Genomic DNA, 24,125 nt, shown 5'->3' on the forward strand with positions numbered 1-24,125 from the left:
AAAGTTCAGTCAATACGGAAAATGTCAAGAACCATGAAAGTTTCTTCAAGCTCAGTCACAAAAACCATCAAGCGCAATGATGAAACTGGCTCTCATGAGGACCGCCACAGGAATGGAAGACCCAGAGTTATCTCTGCAGCAGAGGATAAGTTCATTAGAATTACCAGCCTCAGAAATTGCAGGCCAAATAAATGCTTCACACAGTTCAAATAACAGACACATCTCAACATTAACTGTTCAGAGGGGACTGTGTGAATCAGGCCTTCATGGTCGAATTGCTGCAAAGAAACCACTACTAAAGGACACCAATAAGAAGAAGAGACCTGCTTGGGCCAAGAAAAACGAGCAATGGATATTAGACCGGTGGAAATTTGTCCTTTGGTCTGGAGTCAAAATGTGAGATTTTTGGTCTTTGTGAGACGCGGTGTGGGTGAACGGATGATCTCCGAATGTGTAGTTCCCCACTGTAAAGCATGGAGGAGGAGGTGTTATGGTGTGGGGATGCTTTGCTGGTGACGCTGTCTGTGATTTATTTAGAATTCAAGGCACACTTAACCAGCATGGCTACCACAGCATTCTGCAGCGACACGGGTGGGACTATCATTTGTTTTTCAACAGGACAGTGACCCAACACACCTCCATGCTGTGTAAGGGCTATTTTACCAAGAAGGAGAGTGATGGAGTGCTGCATCAGATGACCTGGCCTCCACAATTCCCCGACCTCAAACCAGTTGAGATGTTTTGGGATGAGTCGGACGGCAGAGTGAAGGAAAAGCAGCCAATATGTGCCCAGCATATGTGGGAACTCCATCAAGACAGTTGGAAAAGCATTCCAGGTGAAGCTGGTTGGAAAAGCATTCCAGGTGAAGCCCTTGTCAAAATTATTAGAATTGCATGACATTTTTATGATATGGCAACAACAACAAAAAATGTAAAACATAAATTTTTCTCTCTGCCATCAAGAGGGGGGACACAAAAATGTGCCCGCTTGGTGGGGGGGCACCCCAACCAAATCTTGCTTAGATGTCCCAAAATGCTAGAGCCGTCCCTGATGTTGACCACCAAAACATTTCACAAAAGGATGTCCCACATGGTAAACATTTTATGGTAAACACCTGTGTCATGATCATGCTGTTTAATCAGCTTCTTGATATGCCACACCTGTCAGGTGGATAGATTATCTTGGCGAAGGAGAAATATTCACTAAGAGTGATGTAAACACATTTCTTACAAGAATTTGAGAGAAATAAGCTTTTTGTGCGTATGGAAAAGTTCTGGGATCTTTTATTTCAGCTCATGAATCATGGGACCAACACTTTTGCATTTATATTTTTGTTCAGTATACATAGACTCAACACACAGACACTGATAGGCCTACCCTTGTAGAACCCAGATTTGGTAGCCTACAAATGTCCATAACTGGATAGAAATATAAAAGGGAAATGTGTGCTTATGATGTGCTTTTAAGACAAGGTGACAACAAATGTTCCTTCTCTGATACCTGCAGGATTAAAGTCTCTCATATGTTCACAGTAGACCAGCATGGAGTATTGATTTGTCCAAAATCACTCAGATCTGAGAGAAATGTGTTGATTGTTTCCCAGCAGGTCCCTCTTCTAGTGATACGGTGGGATAGAAGAGGTAAGAGGTAAAGCCATCTCTAGCCAAGATGCAGCTCGATTTGAGGAGTTGGGCCCTAGTGATATAGAGGGTAAAATAGGCATACCACAGCCAAAGCATACACAGGTAAGGTTTTCACTTCCTCGCCTTGAAAGATGGAAGACCAATGATAGCCTGTCTTGATATCACACCTATAACTGTACCTGACATTAACATTACATTTTAGTCATTTAGCAGACGCTCTTATCCAGAGCGACTTACAGTTAGTGAGTGCATACATTATTTTTCTTTTTCATACCGGCCCCCCGTGGGAATCGAACCCACAACCCTGGCGTTGCAAACGCCATGCTCTACCAACTGAGCTACATCCCTGCACAAGTGTTTTAGTTTAGTACATTGGGGGAATTAAGCCCTATATATGACTATTTCTATTAGACTATTTTCAGTATTATAGAATTAGAATAGTGTATTATTATTATTATTATTATTATTATTATTATTATTATTACTGCAGCAGCCACAGAGTAGTTGTAATAATAGAAGAAGCAAAGATGTGGTTGCAGTAGGCTAGGCAGTGGTTCTCAAACCTCTCCTCGGGGCCCTCCAGACATTCCAGTTTTGTTGTAGCCATGAGCTAGCTCACCTGATTCAAGTAGTCAAGGGCTTGATAATTAGTTGACAAGTTGAATCAGATGTGCTAGCTCTGGAATGGTTAAATACATGGAATGGCTGGGGGTCCCTGAGCCGAGGTTTGAGAACCACTGGGCTAGTGGAGATTGGAGGAGGTGCAGTCCATTTGACAAGAAAACTCTGAGACCCATAATGCCACACGTTTCTGGTTTATGTCATGTGATTTTACTTATGACTCGCGCAGTCAACAAGGGGCTGCTTTGTGAATATATTGGCATTTGGTGAATTCGTTTAGTTTTCTTTTGAGCAACATTAGCTAGTTAGCTCTATCTAAATTGACTAATGGATAGTTGCAAATAGAACGCTGTTTTGCTTTCTCTTCCAATCGCAATCATCATGGCAGAAGTAGAGGAGAAGGTAAACCTCATCGTATCTGTCATTACAGCAATGTTTTGCAGTCAAATCGACAATCGACTTTATCTTCATGCATTGGTTTTCTAGGAAATAATTCAAAAATGTAAATGGTTTAATTGCATTTGCGACCTAGTATGCAACATTTGCGACCTAGTATGCAACGTGAACCATGCATTGTAATGGTGAATGCAATTTATACAAAGACAATTTATACAAAGACAACATAACGCTTTTTATACAAAGACAACATAACGCAATTTATACAAAGACAACATAACGCTTAACAGTATTTTCCAAGCTAGCTACTCTTGTACTATTGCTGTATTATGCATGTAATGTAATGAGTTTGCAGATTGTAAAGTCTTGCCCCTATCCATTAATAAACACGTATCACTATAATTTAGGGCAGGAAACCAAGTGAAGAATCCACAGATGACTCTGAGGTAAGTGTTGTGTGCAAACAATATGGCCCTCCAATAAGAAAAATACATTTTATTAATTTAGGCTGAAGTAACTGTAGCAAACGTCTGTGCTGTCTGCATTGATGCTATCCCCACCTGTAAACATAATGTTTTCATGTTGTGAAAAAGTCTGGATCAACAGCAGGAGTTACAATGTCTGACCATGTCAGATGCATGCGGTTGTGAAGTACACTGTTGCAACTCACATTTTGATTCTGGATATATCCAGCTCCTTTAATTGTGTGTCTGGGAAGCACTAAATAAAATATAGCAAGTCAGACTGCTAGGATGAGGAGCAGCCTGTCTTTAAATGATACAGAGAATGACATGTCAGGAATAGCCAGTACATTGAACAATTCCACCCCTACTCCCCAAAGAAAAACAATTCGGAATGGGGAGAAAAAAAATCTCAACCAGTAAATGAAAAGTCTGCCTGCCCCCATCACCAGTCCACAAACAGAATCCGCTCTACTTTAGCACACAAACACTGACAGGCAAACAAGCACCTGGGACTGCATGATTGTATGTCCCCTCTGAATTGCTACAAGGCCCTGTTTATTTAGTTATTGTGTTGTAGCTTGCCCATTTGCTATTTGCCTGTCTCCGTGGCTGGGTTGTCAGCAGACAAACTTGATGAAGGCAGTGAGAGTGTAGCCTATGTGTTGAAGGCTTTGCCAGAGATTACTAGATAGGAACCAAGTAACATGCTCCCACCCAGTCTCTTGGCCCATGCTCTGTAGACAGATTCACGTTCACTAGATTTTTTCCCCCTGGGTTGTTGTAATATACATTTTCTATCAGACCCTTAATTTAGCATGCCCTACTGAATATTTATTAATTGAAAAATAAATGTGATGACGTGGTAGAGCCTCATCAGCCTAAAACAACCAAAGGAAACTTACCACACTAAGAAAAGTCTGCAAAACAGTGCCTATAGTCTCTATGGGGCAAGAGTTTGTTGTTGTTCTGTGTTATGGCTCTGTAAACCGTGATAAATGCCCATGCATTAGACATTTCACAATGGGAATATACAGGAAATACACATAGCTGTGTGGAGTGGGAAAAGATGGTTCTTGGAAATGACATTCTCTTCACACACTGCCACCCACACCTCACCTTCTCCCATAGTGCTCATAATAGCGGTCTTTGTTTTGTGTTGATGCACCATATTGGCGACCATAGTCTATGCAGAATTGGTTATAAACTGGGTTATGGGGAAATTCAGGCTGTGACCGCAAATGTACACAGGAGAATATGGCAGCAGCACATATTCTCTGGATTCCAGGGAGGGCTGTAATCAATTTTGGTTCCTGGGATGGTGTGTGGAGCAGCCAGTAGAGAGGTTGGATGATCTGGTTACAGGTGGAGAGTTGACTGGCCTTGGGCATTTGTGTGACTGTGTGTATCTAGAAACATTTACCTTGCTGATAGGGAATGGGAATTTTGTATGAGATTTTGTATTGAATTCCATATCTTGCTGATAGGGAGTGGAAATGGGAATTCCAAAAATTCCATACCAAATTCCCATTCCCTGTCAGCAAGGTAAATGCATGAATCTGTGCCAGTGTAATAGTCTGTATATTACAGATTAATTATGCTGGATTGTTTCAACTGAATCCCTCTTTAAACTAGGAGGAGGACAGTGAGGAGGAGCCTAAGCTGAAGTATGAACGACTGGCCAATGGGGTGACTGAGATTCTCCAAAAGGATGCTGCCAGCTGTATGACTGTCCATGATAAGGTACAGGTCCTAACCTACCAGGGCTTTTCAGGCTAAACTACACTAGATTTCAAATGTAATTGTTTATGCACTTTTGATATATATTCAACGTTGGTTAGCATTCTCTCTGTACAGTATGGAGAGGCAGGCCATTCCTTTCTCACCCTCCACATCAGCAGCCACCAGCCATTGTCTTTTTTCCTTTCTTCTTCCCTTTCTTCCATCTTTTCCCTCCCCTCTTCTCTTTTTGAATGTTGATATTTTTTCAGTGGGCCACTCTGAGCTGGATGGCTAATTGTCATGGCACCGAGTGCACTCATGCACGCCTGAACAGAGGACGAGTCATACCTGGTTATGTCTGCTCACCTGATGTTTTATTAACCACTATTGATTTTCATTTATTTATTTTCTTCCCTTTTTTCTCTCCTCTCTTTCATCCTATGAAAAAAACAAGCGTGTCAGAGTGAGAGATGAGACATTGCTGTGCTGAAATTCCAGATTTGATCTGACTCTCTTTCTTACCAGTGTTTTTGTGCTTGTGTACCTCCTGCCAGCTACAGTACCTGCACTGTCACACAAACCCCCGACCCAGCCAACCCCCAGCACCTTTAAAACCACCAACACCCGCATTGCCTGATGTTGCCTCATATTTTAAGTGCCTGAATCGGGATTTCATTTGAACAATTCCATTCTGATAAATCCTTTTAAAAGTCACTCCGCCTCGCAGGGTTGACCCCTTTATTTATTTATTTTTGGTTATTTTATTTGGGGAGATTGCAGGGGCTCTGTCTGACACGCTCAGCTGTGCCTGTAAATATAAGCATTTCATTATAGACTGCACTGAAGCATGGTGGGCTCACCGTACACGCAGGCCTGGGGATGGAGGGAGGGATTAGGGGGAGGGTCTGAAGCTGGGCCTGGGTGGAAAAACGCACACTTAATCTAATGCCAAAAACTCCCCCAGTTTTTATAATTTCTTGTCCCAGCGGACATACACACACTCTCTTACACACATACTCAAACACACTCTCATACGTGGCAGAAGCAGGAAACATGCAGAACCAGTTTCTGCTCTGTAGAAAATAATAGCTTTATGGTGGGCAGGAGAGGCGGTGGTTGGGTTGCTGGCGACGTGAGGAGAAGCCAGATGTACAGTGCATTTATTATGTTTAACCCTTTTAATTTGAGAGAAAAAATACCATTTCACACTGTCTGCTTTAATAAATAGGGTTTTCCCTCCCTCTGTAATTTCACAGTTTTTGCCCCAGAGCAAACTGATTACACCCCATTCTACCCACCTCCCCCAGCTATGCTAGACAGAGTGCATTTTTAATCCTCTTGCCACAGCTTTCGTCAGTATAAAATTTGTGGAAAAATCTTGGATTATTCCCAGGTGTCTTAAAGATTAATCTCAGGTTCATTCCATTTCAGTTCCTTGCACTGGGAACTCACTTTGGGAAAGTTTTCCTTCTGGACATCCAAGGCAATGTGACTCAGAAGTTTGAAATTGTAAGTACTCCACTCAATCCCAAAAGAATCACTTGCTCTCTGCCTCAGAACTGTACCAGTCATTTAGTGTCAATGTTGTTGTGTTCTCTCCTCAGAGTCCAGTGAGGATCAACCAGATCAGCCTGGATGAGAGCGGAGAGCATGTGGGGATCTGCTCCGAGGACGGCAAGGTGAGATCTCTGCTCAGAACTGGTGGCCATACAGGAGGGCTGCGTCCTAAATGGCGGCCTATTCCTACATAGTCCGCAGGGCTCTGGTCAAAAGTAGAGCACTATGTAATGCAGGGGTAGGTAACCCTGATCCAGGAGTGCCGCAAGCACTTCATGTTTGTGATTTTACCGACCTGGAAGACCAGTTGTGTTGAATTTAGGCAATCACTAAACTGATCAATTAGGTCAGGTGTGGTGTCTAGTTGGAACAAGATCCTGCAGTACCTGCAGCACTCCAGGAACAGGGTTGCCTACCGCTGATGTAGAGAATAGGATGCCATTTGGGATGTATCCTAGATTTCTGCACCACCATTAGGTGGTATGCATGACACATTCTGACATTCAACACTTTCCACTTACCCCATGCAATTATACAATTTAATGAACTCATATCAATTCCAAAAGCAAAGGATATTCCTGTTCATATTTAGGATTTAATAGAACTTGTTACCTGGAGAAAGGGAGTTTAGAAATCTGTGACCCCGTTGTCATAGACGATTTACAAACCAGAAGCTATATCAAATCAAATCTTATTTGTCAGATGCGCCAAATACAACAGGTGTAGACCTTACTGTGAAATGCTTACTTACAAGTATCTTCCTCATACCTGTTTACTTTCATAAATCTACACATTTCTAGGGATTTTGAACGAGCACATGTTCATGCCCATGTTGTGAGGGGGAAGACTCTCCCATCCATCCGCCTGCCTATCAGTCATCAGATTTCTATGGATACCCTCTCAGTGTTTTCTGCTTTGTTGTTATCTTTCCTATCCTGATCATTATTACCATCCTTCATGGATGCTGCAGTCCAGATATGCTCTTTGATATCGCCCCCTCGCACGCACTCCAGCGGCAAAACAAGATCTTGTCGCACAGAAAGTGGCGGCAACAATTAAAATTGTCGCCACCGCAGTTGTTCATCCTCGACCAATTCAGTTTGCCGTTAATCCATGTCGATCCCTTCAGATAAACCAGAATAATCTATGCGATTCAAGATGGAGAGTGCAAAGGGCGTGATGATGTTTCTTTTTGTGAAACTTTTTTTTGACACGGATAGTCAAGCTGTGGGACAGTATCATTGTTGCATTAGATATCGCTGTAGCTACACTAACTGCAGCTGTGGTAAAACCCTGGTATCAAAGCACTGGAGGGTTCAGAGAATCAACCTGTCCACTAATTGGTGACCTGGCAGATGGCTAGCAGTGATCCAATCAAAGTCTTACTGTCCAGAACTCCCCCTGCATACACAACAGTGACTCCGTAACACTCAGACTGCGCCCAGACAGCTAGACAGACATTAATTAGGGACAGAGATGTGTTTTGCTGAAGGCTCTGGTCTATTCAATGAAACCCTGTAACTAGGTTGGAAAAACATTATATATATTTACTTTTTTATCGTTTCATTATTTTTCATGTCATACTTTACTGACTGATCCTTTCTTGTCATTCTATCATGTCTTTATTGTAGGTTCAAGTGTTTGGACTCTACACAAGGGAAGGCTTCCATGAGAACTTTGACTGTCCTGTCAAAGTAAGCAGATTTCATATACTTATTTTAACTTCATTCTTTTATGACAAGTTGAGAGTATATGTACCGGGTGGTATAAATATTGTCAGTGCATCTCCAGATAGCCCACACCATTGCTTGTAAACTCTTGGTCCGTTCTAAATTGATCAAATTGCCGTGTTCTCCAGGTGGTGGCGCTACACCCTCGGTTCAGCAGTTCAAACTACAAACAATTTGTCACTGGTGGCAACAAGGTGAGATTTAAAGGTATTTTTCAATGTGGGTACAGTATACAGCCCATCTCAAGTGTTAGCAGGAGTGTAGTTGAAAACTGTTGCAGATTAGCTCATGTGGACAGATCTCTATATTCATGTTTTAGTTAACAAATATTTAGCATAAATGAGCCTTTGTTTTATAAAATAATTCATTTAGATTTTGTTCTGGTGAAACAGAATCACTTGAGCCTCCCCCCTTGTGCTTGGTTGATGGCTGTGCACACATAGGCCTTTGTTCGCTGGTGTGAAAGCCTCCTACTTTCCCCTGTCTCTCTTCTAGAGTGCACTCCGGGGCGAGCGGCCCATTTTCACAAAGTGCTGCTCGCTCAACAGTGTTTGCAAGGCAATGCTTCACAAGCACACCAAATAGATTATCATTATCAGGAGGACCCATAGTCTTAGGGTCCCGGGCAGGCTGACACACAGCAGTCTCTTCTCTAACATACCCCAAATTTGTCTCAGACTCCGAAAACACTTTATATGTTAGGTACTAATGTTCCCTTTTCATTGCCAAAGACTGCAGTCTGCCGCAACACCACCAAATGATACAATAGACAAGAAATCTGTACTGTACAATCCCCCCAACATCATTGGGGAAAAAAGTTGTATACATATCTACAACACTTGCGAAGGTGAAAGTGTTTAAGCTGCTCGACTCCTCCAATCCACCTTTCTTTTCTTATGAAATGCACATTGTTAGTGTTATTTTGCCATTTTCTCACAATTGGTACTGATTTATTTCCTCTACGTGTGCTCAAGACCCTCCATAAAGCACCCTGTGATGAAAATCAATAAGCCTCAAATGGAGCCACATCCTGTCAAAGGCAATTCAATTCTGTCTCCACAGTTCTTCCAGTGTCATATCCTCTCTTTGTGGAGAGAACTGTTAACATTTCCAGACTTGAATTAAAGGCCGGGGCTGTCTCCCTCTCGCCGCACTTCCCCGCTCCTAATAACTAAAGGCTATTGTACACCCGTCTGTATGACTGTGACACTGAGAGATGCTTTTAAAGGGCCTGAAATGCTTTTTATGTATATGGCCTTCTCTGAGGTGAAGCCACAGCCGAATGAAAAGAGTGACTACAGCCATCATTATGTCTCAAAGCCATTGACGAGAATCAGTGATTTAGAGAAATACGATGTAGGCCGTCAAACCTACTGAAATAATTAAGTTCTCAAGAATTGATTTTGTCAGTCTTGTATTATGAAGGAGATCTGTGTTTGAAGATCAAATAATATTTTATGCCATCTTTAGTTTTCCCTTCCAGTTCTTTACTCACATCATGTCATACATCACATTGATCGGTTAGGTGAATCATATAAAGACAAGATCATGTGTGCTCACTGAGTTGAGATAGATGGTGTTGAAAGACAGTGTCTGTTTACTTAATGTTTATGATAAAGCTCAAGTTGAAACAATCCTCCCACTCTTGGAGACCCACTGACACAACAGACTGTCCTCCTGTCCCTGTGCTCTACTGTCCTCTGGTGGTGGAAATACAAGAACCACAAACCACCGCTCTAAGGACACGATTGCTTGTGCCTGTCTTGAAACAATGGTGGTAAGTTGGATATTAATGGCACACATGGTTCTGATTTGAAATGTTTTCATGTTGCTCGCCCAAGCTTCTTCTGTACGAGAGGAACTGGCTGAACCGTTGGAAGACGTCCACTCTGCACGAAGGGGAGGGCACCATCACTAACGTCCAGTGGAGGGCCAATCTCATCGCCTGGGCCAACAATGTGGTATGGACAACAGTCAATGCTTCAGATACATTGGCTATACAAGAAACATGGTGGACTTTTATTGTATCTGTTTGGAATTATAATTTTTTGCATCATACAGCATGTCATCTTAAATAGACACGTTGACATGTCTGTCACAAACATGCCATACAGTGCATTAGACATGCAAGGACATATTATAGTGAATATACTCTGTCTTGGTCTCTTTCAGGGGGTGAAAATCTATGACATCAGCACCAAACAACGAATCACCAACGTCTTACGGGATAACGTTAGCCTGCGGCCTGATATGTACCCATGCAGTCTGTGCTGGAAAGACAACTCCACCCTCATCATCGGCTGGGGCTCCACCGTTAAGATCTGTGCCGTGAAGGAGAGGGACCACACAGAGATGAGAGACCTTCCTAGCCGTTATGTGGAAATTGGTGAGGGCAGGGAATGCATGTGCTAGTCACAGTATTAATGTACCAACACGTTTTGTAGAGCTTTACTGTAACAGAATGTGGAGGTGATGTGGAGTAATTTGGGCTTCTCTCTTGCAGTGTCTGCATTTGAAACCGAGTTCTTCATCAGTGGCCTGGCGCCTCTAGCAGACCAGCTGGTCAACCTGTACTTTGTGAAGGAAAACTCTGACCACATGGTACTGTTTGGTTAGATACTGTATGATGGAATGGCTTAAGTGGTCAGACATGGTACTTAAATGTTGATTTGGTCAACATGTTTACATGTGTTTATTACATAACTGTGTGTATGTGTTTACATAAGTGTGTGTGTGTATTTGATCAGGAGGAGGAGTTCAGAGCGCGGCCTCGTCTGGACATCATTCAGCCTCTCCCAGAGGGCTTTGAGGAAATCTCATCAGATGCCCTGACCGTCCGCAACTTCCAGGAGAATGAGTGTCGAGACTACCAGCTGGGTGAGTCAGTCAGAAACCTCTCCCCGGCAAACACTACTCCGAGAGACTCTGTATTTCCATATTCTAGCTACTTTAACCTACTATGCAGGATATATCACATGCTCTGTCCTGTACCCTCATGTCAACAGAACATTCTGAGGGAGAATCCCTTTTCTACATCATCAGCCCTAAAGACATCGTGGTGGCCAAAGAGAGAGACCAGGATGACCACATTGACTGGCTGCTGGACAAGAAGAAGTATGAGGTCAGTGTTTTAAGGATCCAATCAAGCAGACTTGATTTCAGTATTTTGCTGCGTTGTACAGTATCTTCTCAGTGATCAGTTGAGAGCAGATTTTCAGGAAATGTGTTGCATTGAGATACATATTATAAACCTTATAAGACATAAGATATGCATGCTTATAACAAGTAATAATGCATTATACCTGTCGGCTGTTGCCACAACTTTTTTTCTCTTACAGGAAGCTCTGATGGCTGCTGAGATCAGCTTCAAGAACATTAAACGCCATGAAATCCAGGTACTGCATTGGTCATGTTCTATTCCTACCTTGAATATTGCTATTCCTTGCTATTCACTCTCTATTGCTACTCCTATTTTACCTACACGTGTATTTTAACGGATCCCACCATAAGTCAACCCACTTTAGCAAATTAACTACGCAAGGTTAGTAAAGTAACCTTTCTTCTCAGTTCAAAATCTCAAAATCACATGATGCACACCAAATGAAACTACAGAAGATACAACACTTGATGAAATTACAGAAGACACAGTCCACATACTTGTAAGTAAGCATTTCACAGTAAGGTCTACACCTGTTGTATTTGGCGTTAAATCCCGCTATGCCCTCCGACGAACCATCACAGGCAAAGCATCAATACAGGACTAAGATTTAATCGTACTACACTGGCTCTGATGCTCGTCGGATGCGGCAGGGCTCGTAAACTATTACAGACTACAAAGGGAAGCACAGCCGCGAGCTGCCCAGTGACACGAGCCGCCCAGTGACACGAGCCTACCAGACGAGCTAAATCACTTCTATGCTCGCTTCGAGGCAAGCAACACTGAAGCATGCATGAGAGCATCAGCTGTTCCGGATGACTATGTGATCACGCTCTCCGTAGCCGATGTAAGTAAGACTTTTAAGCAGGTCAACATTCACAAGGCCGCAGGGCCAGACGGATTACCAGGATGTGTACTCCGAGCATGCGCTGACCAACTGGCAAGTGTCTTCACTGACATTTTCAACCTGTCCCTGACTGAGTCTGTAATATCAACATGTTTCAAGCAGACCACCATAGTCCCTGTGCCCAAGAACACTAAGGTAACCTGCCTAAATGACTACAGACCCGTAGCACTCACATCTGTAGCCATGAAGTGCTTTGAAAGGCTGGTCATGGTTCACATCAACACCATTATCCCAGAAACCCTATACCCACTCCAATTTGCATACCACCCCAACAGATCCACAGATGATGCAATCTCTATTGCACTCCACACTGCCCTTTCCCACCTGGACAAAAGGAACACCTACGTGATAATGCTATTCATTGACTAAAGCTCAGCGTTCAACACCATAGTGCCCTCAAAGCTCATCACTAAGCTAAGGACCCTGGGACTAAACACCTCCCTCTGCAACTGGATCCTGGACTTCCTGACGGGCCGCCCCCAGGTGGTAAGGGTAGGTAACAACACATCTGCCACGCTGATCCTCAACACAGGGGACCCTCAGGGGTGTGTGCTCAGTCCTCTCTTGTACTCCCTGTTCACCCATGACTGCATGGCCAGGCATGACTCCAACACCATCATTAAGTTTGCCAACGACACAACAGGCCTGATCACCGAAAACGATGAGACAGCCTATAGGGAGGAGGTCAAAGACCTGGCCGTGTGGTGCCAGGATAACAACCTTTCCCTCAACGTGATCAAGACAAAGGAGATGATTGTGTAGTACAGGAAAAGAAGGACCAAGCACGCCCCCATTCTCATCGATGGGGCTGTAGTGGAGCAGGTTGGAGCTTCAAGTTCCTTGGTGTCCACATCACTAACAAACTATCATTGTCCAAACACACCAAGGCAGTCGTGAAGAGGGCACGACAAAGCATATTCTCCCTCAGGAGACTGAAAAGATTTGGCATGGGTCCTCAGATCCTCAAAACGTTCTACAGCTGCACCATGGAGAGCATCCTGACTGGTTGCATCACTGCCTGGTATGGCAACTGCTCGGCCTCCGACCGCAAGGCACTACAGAGGGTAGTAATATACGGCCCAGTGTACATCACAGGGGCCAAGCTTCCTGCCATCTAACAATTGTCAAAGACTCCAGCCACCCTAGTCATAGACTGTTCTCTCTGCTACCGCACGGCAAGCGGTACCGGAGCGCCAAGTCTAGGTCCAAAAGGCTTCTTAACAGCTTCTACCCCCAAGCTATAAGACTCCTGAACAGCTAATGAAATGGTTACCCTGACTATTTGCATTGTCCACCCCCCCCTACCCCCCCTAATGGAGTTTCTCTTCTGTTCTAATCAGAAAATTGGGATGGCTTACATAAATCACCTGGTGGAGAAGGGTGACTACGACACTGCTGCCAGGTACTACAGCCTTTTTAGTTATTTCTGTTAAGTGTTTCTTCTGCAAAATACCAGTACAAGGAGTAGATGAAGTGATTGTTCCCTCTCTCTCTCTCGTTCTCTTCAATCCAGGAAGTGTCAGAAGGTGCTGGGGAAAAACATGGAACTCTGGGAAAATGAGGTGTACAGGTTTAAAACCATTGGGCAGTTGAAGGTGAGTCAGGCCACCTTGTGACCATTTAAAGTGATAGGGCCGGGACGATACCAGTATCACGATACTCCTTAGTATCGTGGCAAGGAAACCAAACACAAAGCAGATTTAACTTCTTTAGGAGAACAGCCCTAATGTTGGAAACAAACATCATTATGTTGTCATCCAGTCACATGTATTTATTTTCCAAGCTATAGGACACAATATTTTACATACAGCAGGTTTTTAAAGGACCAAAGAGTTTGGTCTGCTTCACGTTTTCATTTTTGCCATGGAAAAAATATTGCTATACAGGTGTCTTCCCGGCCCTAAGAAGTGATGAATTATGGCATTAAAGACTTTAAGTACAGTGAGGGGAAAAAAGTATTTGATCCCCTGCTGATTTTGTACGTTTGCCCACTGACAAAGACATGATCAGTCTATAATTTTAATGGTAGGTTTATTTGAACAGTGAGGGACAGAATAACAACAAAAAAATCCAGAAAAACGCATGTCAACAATGTTATAAATTGATTTGCATTTTAATGAGGGAAATAAGTATTTGACCCCTCTGCAAAACATGACTTAGTACTTGGTGGCAAAACCCTTGTTGGCAATCACAGAGGTCAGACGTTTCTTGTAGGCCACCAGGTTTGCACACATCTCAGGAGGGATTTTGTCCCACTCCTCTTTGCAGATCTTCTCCAAGTCATTAAGGTTTCGAGGCTGACGTTTGGCAACTCGAACCTTCAGCTCCCTCCACAGATTTTCTATGGGATAAAGGTCTGGAGACTGGCTAGGCCACTCCAGGACCTTAATGTGCTTCTTCTTGAGCCACTCCTTTGTTGCCTTGGCCGTGTGTTTTGGGTCATTGTCATGCTGGAATACCCATCCACGACCCATTTTCAATGCACTGGCTGAGGGAAGGAGGTTCTCACCCAAGATTTGACGGTACATGGCCCCGTCCATCGTCCCTTTGATGCGGTGAAGTTGTCCTGTCCCCTTAGCAGAAAAACACCCCCAAAGCATAATGTTTCCACCTCCATGTTTGACGGTGGGGATGGTGTTCTTGGGGTCATAGGCAGCATTCCTCCTCCTCCAAACACGGCGAGTTGAGTTGATGCCAAAGAGCTCCATTTTGGTCTCATCTGACCACAACACTTTCACCCAGTTCTCCTCTGAATCATTCAGATGTTCATTGGCAAACTTCAGACGGGCCTGTATATGTGATTTCTTGAGCAGGGGGACCTTGCGGGCACTGCAGGATTTCAGTCCTTCACGGCGTAGTGTGTTGCCAATTGTTTTCTTGGTGACTATGGTTCCAGCTGCCTTGAGATCATTGACAAGATCCTCCCGTGTAGTTCTGGGCTGATTCCTCACCGTTCTCATGATCATTGCAACTCCACGAGGTGAGATCTTGCATGGAGCCCCAGGCCAAGGGAGATTGACAGTTCTTTTGTGTTTCTTCCATTTGCGAATAATCGCACCAACTGTTGTCACCTTCTCACCAAGCTGCTTGGCGATGGTCTTGTAGCCCATTCCAGCCTTGTGTAGGTCTACAATCTTGTCCCTGACATCCTTGGAGAGCTCTTTGGTCTTGGCCATGGTGGAGAGTTTGGAATCTGATTGATTGATTGCTTCTGTGGACAGGTGTCTTTTATACAGGTAACGAGCTGACATTAGGAGCACTCCCTTTAAGAGTATGCTCCTAATCTCAGCTCGTTACCTGTATAAAAGACAACTGGGAGCCAGAAATCTTTCTGATTGAGAGGGGGTCAAATACTTATTTCCCTCATTAAAATGCAAATCAATTTATAACATTTTTGACATGCGTTTTTCTGGATTTTGTTGTTGTTATTCTATCTCTCACTGTTCAAATAAACCTACCATTAAAATTATAGACTGATCATTTCTTTGTCAGTGGGCAAACGTACAAAATCAGCAGGGGATCAAATACTTTTTTCCCTCACTGTAAGTTTTAGAAGGAACAATACTCTCAGTGTTGCCCTCAGTATTAACTGTTGTTGTAATTGTCTCTTTATCATTTTCTCCTCCCCATATATCCTCATATAACTCTCTCTCATCTCTCTCCTTTGGTCCCTCCCACCTCTCCTTTGGTCTCTGCCTCTCCAGGCCATCAGTCAATACTTGCCCAGAGGGGACATGCGTCTCAGACCTGCCATCTATGAGATGATCTTAAATGAGTTTCTAAAGACTGACTATGAGGTATGTCCGTCTGTTCCTGGTGGTCTTCTTACATTTTTTGATTCTAGTATTATAACAAGTACTCAAGAAGAACCAAATATAGTAGATGCAAATATGAACTCATTTACCCAGCCTCTCTCTGCAACCTCTCTCTCCAAGGGCTTTGCCACGTTGATCCGTGAGTGGCCAGGAGAGCTCTACAATAACATGACCATTGTTCAGGCAGTCGCCGACCACCTCAAGAAGGACCCCACGAACAGCACCCTGCTCACCACACTGGCTGAACTGTGAGTGACTCTCCACTGGTTTCACCATTTTCATTGACTTCATAACCTTTCAATTGTTGCAATATCCATTTCCCTCTGATAGATTGAGAGAGTTTGAAGTGCCACTAAGCTACGTCTTTGTAATGTCCATGCAGGTATACATATGACCAACGGTATGACCGAGCCCTGGAGATCTACCTGAGACTGAGGCATAAAGATGTTTACCAGCTGATCCACAAACACAACCTCTTCTCCTCCATAGAAGACAAGATTGTGCTCCTCATGGACTTTGATAAAGAGGTGGGTAGCCAGAACATAATGCATCATCCTTTGATAAAGTAGACTCCTTGCTGTATCATAGGACCTTGCACCTGTATAGCTGTGTTGTGTATAATTGTCCTTACTTGAATAGTAATATCATCTTGCCTTTTTTAAAGTTGGTCTTTGAGTGCTTTAAGCTGTGAGAAAGTCATGGAAAACCTTTGCCAAGAGTCATCGTGCCTCACACAGCTCTTAATGCATTTTGATTGTAAAACCACAAAGGTCATAAGTCACTTTGTGTGTATCCCTGTCTGAAGAATGGGCTCTCTTTATTTGTGCTGTCAGAAAGCTGTCGACATGCTCCTGGATAATGAAGACAAAATATCGGTATGTGTACCTTGCTACCCTTGATCTTTCATATAGTTTCAAATAAAAATACATGCTGTTCGCTAACCATGTTTCTGTCTTCGATGTTCTACAGATTGACAGAGTGGTGGAGGAACTCAGGGACAGACCTGAGCTGCTACACATTGTGAGTCACACTTTACAAGGTCTTTAGTGATTTAAAGTTTCTAATTTCCTATGATTATCTTGATTGAAAATTGTCTGAGTTTAACAATGCATTTCCCCCCTTCCTTCAGTACTTACACAAACTGTTCAAGAGGGACCACCACAAGGGTCAGAGGTACCATGAGAGACAAATTGGCCTGTATGCTGAGTACGATCGGCCCAACCTACTGCCATTCCTGAGGGACAGCATCCACTGCCCACTAGAAAAGGTACTTAGAGTCACTTTCACACTGTGTGCTCAAATACAAATGCCCATGAAGTACATTTCTTCTAATTTAGATTTATATTATCTTATCAAGTATGTCAGATACAGTATCTCACAAGTGAGTACACCCCTCACATTTTTGTAAATATTTGAGTATATCTTTTCATGTGACAACACTGAAGAAATGACACTTTGCTACAATGTAAAGTAGTGAGTGTACAGCTTGTATAACAGTGTAAATTTGCTGTCCCCTCAAAATAACACAACACACAGCCATTAATGTCTAAACCGCTGGCAACAAAAGTGAGTACACCCCTAAGTGAAAATGTCCAAATTGGGCCCAAAGTGTCAATATTTTGTGTGGCCACCATCATTTTCCAGCACTGCCTTAACCCTCTTGGGCATGGAGTTCACCAGAGCTTCACAGGTTGCCGCTGGAGTCCTCTTCCACTCCTCCATGACGACATCACGGAGCTGGTGGATGTTAGAGACCTTGCACTCCTCCACCTTCCATTTGAGGATGCCCCACAGATGCTCAATAGGGTTTAGGTCTGGAGACATGCTTGGCCAGTCCATCACCTTTACCCTCAGCTTCTTTAGCAAGGCAGTGGTCGTCTTGGAGGTGTGTTTGGGGTCGTTATAATGTTGGAATACTGCCCTGCGGCCCAGTCTCCGAAGGGAGGGGATCATGCTCTGCTTCAGTATGTCACAGTACATGTTGGCATTCATGGTTCCCTCAATGAACTGTAGCTCCCCAGTGCCGGCAGCACTCATGCAGCCCCAGACCATGACACTCCCACCACCATGCTTGACTGTAGGCAAGACACACTTGTCTTTGTACTCCTCACCTGGTTGCCGCTACACACGCTTGACACCATCTGAACCAAATAAGTTTATCTTGGTCTCATCAGACCACAGGACATGGTTCCAGTAATCCATGTCCTTAGTCTGCTTGTCTTCAGCAAACTGTTTGCAGGCTTTCTTGTGCATCATCTTTAGAAGAGGCTTCCTTCTGGGACGACAGCCATGCAGACCAATTTGATGCAGTGTGCGGCGTATGGTCTGAGCACTGACAGGCTGACCCCCCACCCCTTCAACCTCTGCAGCAATGCTGGCAGCACTCATACGTCTATTTCCCAAAGACAACCTCTGGATATGACGTTGAGCACGTGCACTCAACTTCTTTGGTCGACCATGGCGAGGCCTGTTCTGAGTGGAACCTGTCCTGTTAAACCACTGTATGGTCTTGGCCACCATGCTGCAGCTCAGTTTCAGGGTCTTGGCAATCTTCTTATAGCCCAGGCCATCTTTATGTAGAGCAACAATTCTTTTTTTCAGATCCTCAGAGAGTTCTTTGCCATGAGGTGCCATGTTGAACTTCCAGTGACCAGTATGAGGGAGTGTGAGAGCGATGACACCAAATTTAACACACCTACTCCCCATTCACACCTGAGACCTTGTAACACTAATGAGTCACATGACACCGGGGAGGGAAAATGGCTAACTGGGCCCAATTTGGACATTTTCACTTAGGGGTGTACTCACTTTTGTTGCCAGCGATTTAGACATTAATGGCTGTGTGTTGAGTTATTTTGAGGGGACAGCAAATTTACACTGTTATACAAGCTGTACACTCACTACTTTATATTGTAGCAAAGTGTCATTTCTTCAGTGTTGTCACATGAAAATATATACTCAAATATTTACAAAAATGTGAGGTGTGTACTCACTTTTGTGAGATACTGTACATTAGAACCATAATGAATCATCTTACTTGTACAATTCTTCAGGCTCTGGAGATTTGTCAGGAGAGAAACTTTGTGGAGGAGACTGTCTTCCTGCTCAGTAAGTGACCCCTTACAGTTTCTGTTCGTAACTCTCATGAATAAGCCATTATAAATGCTCATTAGTGCTTTATAAATTGTTACAAAGGCTTCTAGATATGAGGGGCAAGCTGAACTAAACCTCCAGCCAGTCAGGTAATTAACTGCATTTGGTCTGAGGAAACTGACCCACTGTAACTTGCCCCTCATAGGCAGGATGGGGAACTGTAGACGGGCCCTTCAGATGATCATGGAGGAACTGGAGGATGTGGACAAGGCCATAGAGTTTGCTAAGGAGCAGGATGACGCTGAGCTGTGGGAGGATCTCATCTCCTATTCCATTGATAAGCCACGTAAGTCACATGAATACAGAAGCACTTTCAAATAAGCAGGTCTACAACATAGTGTTTCCATGACTGTCATTTTAAGTTTCAATTTTTTTCCTCTTTCTCAAGCCTTCATTACTGGTCTCCTTAATAACATTGGGACACATGTGGATCCCATCTTGCTCATCCACCGCATAAAGGAGGGAATGGAGATTCCTAACCTCCGAGATTCTCTGGTCAAAATCCTACAGGACTACAACCTGCAGGTCAGAATATCAGCCATCACATAGTGTACCTAGAATATCACCGTAACAACAGATGAACAGTCCAGCCTTGCCTCTTCTCTTAAAGGTTATTGTTTCTCTGTATCTCAGATCTTGCTGCGGGAGGGCTGTAAGAAGATCTTAGTGGCTGACTCGCTCTCCCTGCTCCAAAAGATGCATAGGACTCAGATGAGAGGAGTCCGAGTGGATGGTGGGTAGATGGTCAGTTTGAATATGTGTTAATGTTTACTGCTTAAGATTGACTTAAACCTTGTTATCGTTGTATTTTTCAGAAGAGAACATCTGTGAATCCTGTCACGCTTCAATATTACCATCAGGTGGGCTTACCTTCTTTAACATTATACAATATTATATTTTATATTCTTATACAGTGTCTACACTACAGTATTATAAATGGGATGCTTCTTACCATCATTATATTTAAAGTTATTCAACACACCTCTATTCAGTTATGGCTCTAGCTAATAAACTCATCTGATGAGGTGGAGCTAGATGCTGTTATGCTGAATTAGATTCTCAGACATTTATTAATGTATTTGCTCCTTTGTTGTAGATATGGCCCAGAACTTCAGTGTGGTGGTCTTCCACTGCAGACACATGTTCCACAAGGAGTGTTTACCTTCTCCCGGAACAGTAAGTATCTGCTCCATTATCTCCCCTTCTCTTTCTCACTGCATATGGACTTTCAGATGAGAGCAGCAGACTAGGGACTAATATGGCTTTTGCTTTTCACTTTCAGATTCCTGGAGTCCAGTTTTGCAACATCTGCAGTGCAAAGCGGAGAGGACCAGGAAGTAGGATACTGGAGATGAAAAAGTGACAGGAAATGCTCACCTTATCATGCCATCGCTTATTCTTTCCCCAGTTGGGATGAATGGCAGTCTCTGGGTTGATAGATTTTAGCTTTTTCCTTTGCTACAGTGTGTTCTGTTGTATCAATGCATATTATGTCATTATATTAACTGTTACCAAAACAAAATAATAAATGTTGCACTATGACCTCTTAATACACTTCTTGCAATTTGCTTTGGAATCCTAAATTCATTGAATTTAGGATTCCAAATAAAATATTTTTGAAATCTTAATGTGTGCTAAAAGTGATCTATGATTTTCACTGTAGCTCATTGAAGAATATATTTGGTAATGGTCCTACAAGAAAAACATTACTTTTGGTCTTCAGTGACAACATCACATTTATGTTGCTCAGTCGATAGAGCATGGCGCTTGCAACACCACAGGTTGTGGGTTCGATTCCCATTGGGGCCACATATACGTTAAAATATATGCATGCATGACTGTAAGTCGCTTTGGATAAAAGCGTCTACTAATTCAGAAGAGGGCATGCTGCACCATCATAGGAGGATATTCCAGTTATACAGATGCACTGCAGGCTCTGTCCCTACCCTGCCTTCAGGAATGAAGGACACCGCTCTGCACTGACTTTGCTGTCACCATCTTCAACCCTCCATTCAGAGACTGGCTACCCTTGACCGAATCAGTGACTGGTAGGAATACCCGCAGCCTAAACCACCTGACCGTTCGTGAACTGAACGGTACAAGAGGTCACCCATCCCATATTTCTGCAAATTAATTAGTCACTTTAAGACTGCAGGACATTTTTGATTTATTAGGGGTTCACAGTGAAGCCAACTGTGGTTTGCGACTACTATGACTTCCCATGTTAGCCAATTCAACAGCATAATTATTTAAAGAATTGGTTAAATAACTCACGCATAGATTGGTAACATGGGAAACTAGAGGCCATGAGTAACTTGGTCAGAAATAATGGCACCAATTTGCCTATAGGTGGCGCTGTTATAAGCAATCTCACTTAAACCTGCATATCTGTCGCCACCTAGACAATTGAAACTTTGTATGTACAGTGGGGAGAACAAGTATTTGATACACTGCCGATTTTGCAGGTTTCCTACTTACAAAGCATGTAGAGGTCTGTAATTTTTATCATAGGTACACTTCAACTGTGAGAGACGGAATCTAAAACAAAAATCCAGAAAATGATTTTTAAGTAATTAATTTGCATTTTATTGCATGACATAAGTATTTGATACATCAGAAAAGCAGAATTTAATATTTGGTACAGAAACCTTTGTTTGCAATTACAGAGATCATACATTTCCTGTAGGTCTTGACCAGGTTTGCACACACTGCAGCAGGGATTTTGGCCCACTCCTCCATACAGACCTTCTCCAGATCCTTCAGGTTTCGGGGCTGTCGCTGGGCAATAGAGACTTTCAGCTCCCTCCAAAGATTTTCTATTGGGTTCAGGTCTGGAGACTGGCTAGGCCACTCCAGGACCTTGAGATGCTTCTTATGGAGCCACTCCTTAGTTGCCCTGGCTGTGTGTTTCGGGTCATTGTCATGCTGGAAGACCCAGCCACGACCCATCTTCAATGCTCTTACTGAGGGAAGGAGGTTGTTGGCCAAGATCTCGCGATACATGGCCCCATCCATCCTCCCCTCAATACGGTGCAGTCGTCCTGTCCCCTTTGCAGAAAAGCATCCCCAAAGAATGATGTTTCCACCTCATGCTTCACGGTTGGGATGGTGTTCTTGGGGTTGTACTCATCCTTCTTCTTCCTCCAAACACGGCGAGTGGAGTTTAGACCAAAAAGCTCTATTTTTGTCTCATCAGACCACATGACCTTCTCCCATTCCTCCTCTGGATCATCCAGATGGTCATTGGCAAACTTCAGACGGGCCTGGACATGCGCTGGCTTGAGCAGGGGGACCTTGCGTGCGCTGCAGGATTTTAATCCATGACGGCGTAGTGTTTTACTAATGGTTTTCTTTGAGACTGTAGTCCCAGCTCTCTTCAGGTCATTGACCAGGTCCTGCCATGTAGTTCTGGGCTGATCCCTCACCTTCCTCATGATCATTGATGCCCCACGAGGTGAGATCTTGCATGGAGCCCCAGACCGAGGGTGATTGACCGTCATCTTGAACAGTTGTTGCCGTCTCACCAAGCTGCTTGCCTATTGTCCTGTAGCCCATCCCAGCCTTGTGCAGTTAATACAGGTAATGAGTGGAGAACAGGAGGACTTCTTTAAAAAAAACTAACAGGTCTGTGAGAGCCGGAATTCTTAATGGTTAGTAGGTGATCAAATACTTATGTCATGCAATAAAATGCAAATTCATTACTTAAAAATCATACAATGTGATTTTCTGGATTTTTGTTTTAGATTCCATCTCTCACAGTTGAAGTGTACCTATGATAAAAATTACAGACCTCTACATGCTTTGTAAGTAGGAAAACCTGCAAAATCGGCAGTGTATCAAATACTTGTTCTCCCCACTGTAGGTGTCTTTCCTCATGCTCAACAAATTTGCCTAAAGGACACATAAGGTCCTCAGGATCATAGAGAATGATAGAGGCCTCTAATGGCCAAAAGGCAGTATTAGCATGGGCAGCACCATTGAGGGCTTCCACCATTTCGATGTAGTCAACTGGGTGGGACTTCCAATATCATTGGTTGATCCCTCCTGGTGACCCTGTTGGAGTCATGTCCAACCGGGTCATCAGGAGGGATCAGCCAATCATGAAGAAGAAAATTGACTACTTCAAAATGGAGATGGGCATGCGGTCATCGATGCTATAATGGCACAGATACAAAGATGAGTCCTCTATCTCTATGGTCAGGATAGCTTTTCCTCCATCCTGGAAACGTCTTCTCATGGACTTCTCATGAACCATAAGTCCAAATAACACAAAATGATGTATGTAGGCCCATAGTACATCTCTTAACTTAGTTTAAGAAAAGATCAGGGATTGGTTAAAGACATGGTCCGGTACTTTGGGGATTAAGAGCATTTTGGTTTTTTTACGTCCTGTTTTGGGCTGGATATGTCAATGTGTAGTTCATACTTGCATAATCTATGAGCAGAATTACTGTCTTGCCTCAATTAGCCATGAAAGCCCTAGTTTGAAAGCAACTGTTTTCTTGAAGCTGTGCCGTGCCACTTTCCCTACATTTCCCGCCACTTGGGCCAGCCCCCTAGCAATTTGAATTCTAGCCAATGAGCTTCAGCCCCTCGTATTTGAGTGACAGCTAGCAGGAGACCTGCCCAGCGTTATCCAATGAGGATGCATGGCAGGCCCAATGGCTCAGTGGACACAGCAGAGAGAGCAATGACATGGGTCACATACAGTGGGAGAAAAAAAGTATTTAGTCAGCCACCAATTGTGCAAGTTCTCCCACTTAAAAAGATGAGAGAGGCCTGTAATTTTCATCATAGGTACACGTCAACTATGACAGACAAAATGAGGAAAAAAAATCCAGAAAATCACATTGTAGGATTTTTAATGAATTTATTTGCAAATTATGGTGGAAAATAAGTATTTGGTCAATAACAAAAGTTTCTCAATACTTTGTTATATACCCTTTGTTGGCAATGACACAG

General features: G+C 43.4%; 1 protein-coding gene across 1 annotated transcript; it reads left to right on the plus strand.

Annotated features, from left to right (window-relative positions):
• Window positions 1-2,470: 2,470 nt before the first annotated feature.
• Window positions 2,471-20,713, plus strand: vps41 (VPS41 subunit of HOPS complex). The gene is made up of 28 exons (XM_041881191.2): window positions 2,471-2,667; window positions 3,069-3,107; window positions 4,758-4,865; window positions 6,276-6,353; window positions 6,449-6,523; window positions 8,033-8,095; window positions 8,260-8,325; window positions 9,973-10,092; window positions 10,304-10,517; window positions 10,635-10,732; window positions 10,879-11,008; window positions 11,137-11,252; window positions 11,470-11,526; window positions 13,536-13,597; window positions 13,709-13,790; window positions 15,900-15,992; window positions 16,131-16,258; window positions 16,393-16,537; window positions 16,844-16,885; window positions 16,980-17,030; window positions 17,140-17,277; window positions 19,064-19,118; window positions 19,309-19,449; window positions 19,552-19,688; window positions 19,797-19,896; window positions 19,979-20,023; window positions 20,260-20,339; window positions 20,446-20,713. The coding sequence occupies exons 1-28, from the start codon at window positions 2,647-2,649 to the stop codon at window positions 20,524-20,526; spliced, it is 2,565 nt and encodes an 854-aa protein (XP_041737125.1). The 5' UTR covers window positions 2,471-2,646; the 3' UTR covers window positions 20,527-20,713.
• Window positions 20,714-24,125: the final 3,412 nt, after the last annotated feature.

This window comes from Coregonus clupeaformis, chromosome 7 (genome assembly GCF_020615455.1).
Source record: "Coregonus clupeaformis isolate EN_2021a chromosome 7, ASM2061545v1, whole genome shotgun sequence".
In the NCBI taxonomy this organism is placed as follows: Eukaryota; Metazoa; Chordata; class Actinopteri; order Salmoniformes; family Salmonidae; genus Coregonus; species Coregonus clupeaformis.